We start from the raw sequence: 7,197 nt of genomic DNA, 5'->3' as shown, positions 1-7,197 counted from the left end.
AAACCGCTAAAAGTCGCTGGAATCCGGGTAAAAAAATTTCAAAAAACCTTGCAGAAGCAGTGTTTGACATGTTTTTGATGGTGAAAATGGATCAACACCATCAAAAACTTTTAGGGCACTTAAAATTATGATTTTTGACAACTTTTACTTGGATTTACATAAATCCCTGCCAGATATTTTCAAAATATGACCAAAATTTCCATAACTTTTAGGGGAAAAAACATAATGGTTAAACAACCATTTTGTTTTTTTTTTTTACAGATATTAAGCGATACTCTGCGGCTCATGACTCTCTCACTTGTCACCCTCACTTCTTTAAAAAAAACGCACATTTACATAATTTTATTATAAGGGATAAAAAGGAAGCAGTGAATCAAAGCTCATGGTATTTGAATCGATTGAGAATATAATATGCTGCTCTATGTTACTATAATCATCACACATTCAAATTTAGAAAGAAAATGGACGGGTGACAGAGAGGGAGGGTTTACAGTCGACCGTCCGCAGTCAAAGCTTCATAACAAATGGTGGCTTTCGTGTCCACAAACACGATAGCAGGGTTCAGTCCGTATGCCGCCAAAAGAGATTCGAGCTCCGCTCATTTTGGCCGTTTTAACGATCCCTTTCCTGGTAAGTTTCCGATCCTTTTCCCCGAATTCGACGGTACTTGAGTCCTTCTCATGCATGGAGAACAATTTTTCTTTTGAAGTTTCATTCTTATGCCATTTGCAGGAGAGGCGAATTCGAAATCCCTTGCTCGATCCGTGGTAATGCTTTATCTCTAAGTCTTTAACATAGTTAATGCATCATCTTGCTATTTAAATTTGATAGGTTAGGGCTTAGGGCAAATGCTTTTAGTTTATTGGCTGTGAATAACGCATGCTTCTAGTTTATTGGTTGTGAATAACACACACTTATAGAAGCAAGTTGTCAGGCATAGTAATTAACTCCATACTTTATGCTTATTTTGTTTACTAAAAGTTACATATATACAAAGGAGGTTGCTATTAGCTTAACATTTTATGTGGATTCTTTTTCTTCCTCAAGTTTCTTCATTTCTTCTAACTCCGTATTAGAATTTAGGTAAAATAATAATAAAATAATATCTCCTAAGGATTATGTGTCTAACATTCTCTTTTTTAAGTGGAAAGAGTATTTGTGAGTGCAATGTTTGTTTTAGTCTATATAAAGATTTGATTAGTTTACATACTTTTTATTCTTGTTTTTTCACAACAAAACCTACCAACTGGGACATGAAGGCATTCTCTTTCAAGTCTCCATTAAATAAGCAATCTTCACATCCATTTGATTGACTTTCCATTCATTTTGTGTTTCCAAGTTAAATAGAGTATAGATGGTGGCCCATTTTGTTGTGGGGCAAAAGCCTCTTGATAATCAATACCTTCTTTTTGGGCAACACCATTTTCCATGAGCTTTGCTTTATGCTTGTCAAGTGAACCATTCAATTCACACTTGTTCTTGAAGACCCACTTGCAGCCAATTGGTTTGGTATGAATGGAGGAGGGTCCACCAACTTCCATGCCCCATTCTTGATGAAAGCATCATACTCTTTCTGTATTGTTTCTTTCCACTCATCACGAGAAGCAACTTCTTTAAAGGAAGTTGGTTCAAAGTTAGTAGATGAATTCACTTCACAATCATTTGTAACATCCACATCATCTAAATCACTTGAATCAAAATCATATGTAACATCCACATCATCTAAATCACTTGAATCAAAATTATCTCCTTCACCTCTATCTTGTTTGATGGAGCCTTTGGTTCCTATGTTTTCAACTGTTGGAAATGTAACCATGTTAAAATTGGCAACTAGGGACAAACTCCACATGGGTCATCTTATTTATGACAACTGATATTTTTGTTGGATTCCTCTCTCTGAGAGGTGTAGGATTGATCTAAAGATCATCTGATTTCGACATGGGAAAATGAAGATATGAATTTATTTGTATTATTGACAAATTGTTACGGTCGACCAGCAAGCAAAACAAATATTTTTACCCCTAGTTCATCCTCAACGTGGAATATAAAAGGAGGAGACCTCAAGTCATTATTTCATCATCTCATCTTCACTCATCTCTTTCTCCTCACTTGATTGGGTACGCAGATTAGGGCAACCATCTCTCACACATGCGAAGGAAGGAGGAGTTGACTGCGTTGACCGAGCTGCAGGGACTATTTGCTTGCTTTGACCACTTGCGTTGACCAATTTTGACTGCGGATTGGGCAAGGCAGCTTCTCCTTGGCTGGCCGCAGATCTGGGCACTGAAATTGAGGTGATCTGACCTCTGGTTTGACCAGCGTTGACTGCCCTAGTTGTTGGCTGCAGTTTGACTTTAGTTGACCAGACTTTGACTGAATTTTTTGGACTGTTTTGGTTTGCTGTTGAAGGTCGAAGTTGACTGGGTTTGACCAAGCTGTCTAGAGGAAGAATTCTGCCCTGTTTGACCAGTGTTGACTTTTCTAGTTAGGGCTTTTTTGTTGCTGCCATAAATTATCAGATTTGTAAATTTGTACTATCTCTCTCTGCTGAACTATTGAAGAATATAAGAAGAATTGATAAAGGGTTTCCCCACATTAGGGTTTGTCCCTGGTTGGTGCCACATCTTGTGTCCTCTTGTCTGGGCTTGTTTTCTACTGTTTATATTTATGTTCTATCTACATTTTACTATCATGCTGATGTGATTGCTAAACTAGATATTGATATTGGGCTATTAAAGAAAGTGAAGTAAATTGCTCTTAAGCATAGAACATACCAAAAATTAACATGGTATCAGAGGTGAGGTGAAGACAAAGCCCAAGCAAGAGTGAAAGAGCAATCACCAAAGGCAATTGGACAAGGACAAAAGGCTCAATGGGTTCCTCATCCCACTTCCTGGCTGAAGACAAGCTCCGTGAAAAGTCTGACTATCATGGATGGAAGATGTCTCTTGATCTGACCTTGGAAGAACAAGAAGTGTTGGATTATGTGAAGGGTAAAATCCCTGAGCCTCCTTCAAATGCACCGGCTGCTGCAAAGAACAAGTACAATAAGGCTGAAGTCAAAGCGAAGAAGATTATCAGAGATTCCATTGACAAGCGTCTGGTGGCCTACATCTCCGATTTGAACACCTCCAAGGAGATCTATAACAGGTTGGTCAGCGTGTTCAAGGTTAGTAATGCAAATCAAATTTTATTTCTCAAAAATAAGTTTGAAGGATATTAAGAAGGGCAAGGACGAGGATATTCAATCTTACTTCTTAAGGATCAATGAGATCAAGAATGATCTTCTGTCGATTGGAGAGGTCATTTTTGATAGGGAACTTACTATCACTACCCTTGGAGGACTCCCACCCGAGTGGTATATATTTAGAACCACTATTCTCAATAATGATCAAATTCTAGGGTTCGAAGAATTGATGTCGAGATGCATTCAAGAAGAAACAAAAATGGTGGAGCAAGAAATGCCTTCCAATAGAAGCAATCCATTGCTTTCTTCGCTCATTCCAAAAGGAGAAATAATGCAGGGTCTAAAGGTCATTTCAATGGAAAACTTGGATCAAAGGGTGAAAGGAAGGGCAGGTGCTTTGTTTGCAATAAGTTTGGCCACTATGCAAGGGAGTGTCCAAATAGAAGGGACACATCACAAGATGATCACAATCAATCCAGGGGCAACTTCAACAATAATAATCAAAGGAATGGCAGGTTCAATGGCAAAGGAAAAAGGAATGCGAGACATCATGGAAATGGTCAACCCTCTAAGAAAGCAAGGAACTCCAGGTATGAAGAATCTAATGTTGTTAACAATAAGCAAAAGGAGTACTATCTTATATTGGCCCTCTCCACTACCTCTCTTCTGGACTCTTTGGGGAATTAGCTAATTGACAGTGGTGCCTCCAGGCTCTTCACTGGATACAAGAAAGCTCTCTCTAATCTGATAGAGAAGGAGACAAACTTGGAGATTATTCTTGGAGACGATGCCACCTATCCCGTTAAGGGAGTAGGGAACATTACCCTTCAATTGAATCAAGGTATCATGATTCATTTAGAAGAAGTTCTATATGTACTTGATCTCAAGAAGAACCTGGTGTCCATTTCGGTAATGGAAGACAAAGGATACAAGGTGTCATTCATCGATGGAAAGGTACGTGTGTGGAAAAGGAATTTTAAAGGTGCTTTTACTCTTGGGTTCAGGGTTGACACTTTATATCAAGTTGGAGGAAGTCCATTGGGAGCCATGTCTTGCGACACATCTCTACAATTTGAACTATGGCACCGAAGGTTTGCCCATCTTCATTATAAGGCTCTACCTGATGTGAGACAGATAGTGACAGGTATGCCCGAGTTCAAAGTAGAGCATGAAGGTGTATGTCCGGGATGTGCCGAAGGAAAACTTACAAAACCATTCCCCTCAAGTAATAGCAAGACCTCCGATATATTGTAGTTGATCCACTCTGACATATCCGGTATGGTGCCCGTAAACTCTTTGGGAGGATCCTTATATTATCTCACCTTTACGGATGACTATTCTTGCAGGACCTGGATCTACTTCTTGAAAAAGAAGGATAAAGTGTTCACCTGGTTCTGTCACTTCAAAGCCATGAACGAAAATCAATCCGAGAAGAGAATCAAGATATTGAGGACTGATAATTGGACTGAGTACGAATCAAATGAATTCCATGATTATTGCAGAGAAGATGGCATTAAGAGGGAGATTACAACACCATACACTCTAGAGCAGAATGGTGTGACTGAAAGGAAGAATCGTACTATTGTAGAAGTTGTTTGTGCCATGCTTCATGATCAAGGGCTTGCGAAGTTCCTATGGGTTGAAGCTGCAAATACCGCCGTGTATGTTCAAAACTGACGTCCTCATCAAGCATTGGACTCCAAGACTCGAGAAGAAATATTCACTGGTAAGAAACCCGATGTCTCTCATAGAATTTTTGGAAGTCTCGTATATTTTCATGTGCCGAAAGAGAAAAGAAGCAAATTGGGTGCATCAGGGAAGAAAGGAATCTTTGTGGGCTATAGCGAAAATTCTAAGGGCTATAGAATTTATGTGGTTGGTCAAAGGGAAGTTGAGATAAGTCATGATGTCACCTTTGACGAAGATATGGTCCTCAGCAAGATCAACAACCTTCCTATCCCAAGGAAGGACAAGAAGCTGACACCGAAAACAGGGTGAGAAAGAGGACGAAACAATGCCTGATGTTGATGAACCTATGGATCCTATTGATCCTCGTCCCCAAAATCCCTCCTCCTCCAAGAGGAGACCCTCATGGCTTAGGGAGACTTTTGAAGATGCCGAGAGACATATTGCACCAAGGGGGACTTTTTGTGAGAGCAAGAAGCCGAATAGGTATCAAGGATACTTGACTGTCATGAACACTATCATTCAAAATGAGCCTTCATCATTTGAAGAAGCTGTGAAGCAACAAGTATGAAAGGATGCTATGAATGAAGAGTACGAGTCTATTATGAAGAATGATGTCTGGGATGTGGTTCTTAGACCCCAGGACAAATCAGTTGTCACCTCAGTTGTCAGTTGTCACAAATATGTTGTGAAGATATTGGAAAGATTTGGGATGGTGGACTGCAAGCCTGTGACTACCCCGATGGAACTTAACTTCAAGAAGTTATGTGGTAGTGCTGCCGGACCTGAATTGGGAAATGCTTCTGAGTATCGTCAACTCATAGGAGCACTGATGTTCTTGGTGAAATCCCGTTGGATATATGTTTTGCAGTTAATACGTTGAGCCAATATATGGTTGAGCCTCATCATATACATTGGATTGGTGCCAAGAATCTTCTGAGATATCTTCGGGGCACAATCACTCATGGACTGAGATACACTGCCAGAGATGTGAGGCTGCATGGATATTCAGACGCTGATTGGGTCAACAGTGTGGTGGATCGCAAGAGCACTTTTGGGTGTTGTTTTTCTTTGGGTTTTGCTTTGATATCCTGGATGAGCAGGAAGCGGGAGTCGGTTGCCTTGAGCACCGCTGAGGCCGAATACATAGCTGCGAGTATGGCCTCTTGTGAAGTTGTTTGGTTGAGGAAGCTCTTCAATGAGCTGTTTGGACATGTGCTGGATACCACCGTGATCCTCTGTGACAACAATAGTGGGATCCGATTATCAGAGTATCCCGTATTTCATGTTCGCTCCAAGAACATAGATATCAGGTACCACTTTATCCGAGATATGGTACAACGAGGAGCAATAAGGCTTCATCACATTGGGACTGATGAGTAGGTCACCAACATTTTGACAAAGCCCCTGGGAAAGGTCAAATTCTTGACTTTCTGAGAACGACTTGGAGTCATGGAGAGACCCTTCTATGAGGGTCTTGTATGATATGGACATTGAGCTCTGGGAGCTTCGGGGGGCTTGGGGTACTTCTTGGAGTGATGAGCAACCATAGGGTGAGTGGTTTAGCCTTCCCCTAGTGGTTTGTTGTGTACAGGGTGAGTGGGTCAGCCTTCCCCTGTGATACCCCTTGGCGACATGTAGGTAGGATGAGTGGTTCATCCTTCTCTTGCTAAGACATCCTACCCATGCAGTTTGGGACTCATAGGAAGTACCTCTCATCTCGCCAATGAGTAGGGAAATGAGGATAGGGACCATAGTACTACCAATGGACGCATCGTGTACTACCATACTCCTTATGCTAGGATGACTGATATTGATCTGGGATCAATTGGAACTAACTTCAGGTCAGTAAGAGTGGTATGAGACACTCTCTTTTATTTGGGACTGACTTTGGGTCAGTAGAGAATGGTATGATACATTCTCGATCACTTCTTCTTCTTCATAGTTCAGCAAAGCAGAGCAGTGCATTGATGGCAGAGATAGTACCGACTGGCAGATGGATTAGCAGATGGAGTTCTCCCTAGTTGAGAGGGAGTGTTAAAATTGGCAACTAGGGCCAAACTCCACATGGGTCATCTTATTTATGACAGCTGATATTTTTCTTGGATTCCTCTCTCCGAGAGGTGTAGGATTGATCTAAAGATCATCCGATTCCGACATGTAAAAATGAAGATATGAATTTATTTGTATTATTGACAAATTGTCAAGGTCGGCCAGCAAGCAAAACAAACATTTTTACCCCCAGTTCATCCTCAACGTGGCATATAAAAGGAGGAGACCTCAAGTCATTATTTCATCATCTCATCTTCAGTCATATCTCTCTC

General features: G+C 40.7%; 1 protein-coding gene across 4 annotated transcripts in view; it reads left to right on the top strand.

The window, feature by feature from the left end:
• Positions 1-352: 352 nt before the first annotated feature.
• Positions 353-7,197, top strand: part of LOC149178819 (putative RNA methyltransferase At5g10620) — a 48,411-nt gene continuing 41,566 nt past the window's right edge. Inside the window, exons 1-2 of one of the 4 annotated variants that reach the window (XM_089420446.1) lie at positions 354-630; positions 710-767. In XM_089420446.1, the coding sequence (XP_089276572.1) occupies positions 720-767 (48 nt within the window). In that variant the 5' untranslated portion in view covers positions 354-630; positions 710-719. Of the gene's footprint in view, positions 631-709; positions 768-7,197 lie in introns of all 4 variants that reach the window. The other 3 variants (XM_089420443.1, XM_089420444.1, XM_089420445.1) reach the window with 3 other exon arrangements.

The sequence above is a fragment of the Pinus tabuliformis genome, chromosome 4_1, assembly GCF_031772625.1.
Source record: "Pinus tabuliformis cultivar Carrire ecotype Pingquan chromosome 4_1, CPIR1, whole genome shotgun sequence".
NCBI lineage: Eukaryota > Viridiplantae > Streptophyta > Pinopsida > Pinales > Pinaceae > Pinus > Pinus tabuliformis.
Note: the sequence above shows the minus strand (reverse complement) of the source record. Positions and strands in the feature narration are given on the sequence as shown.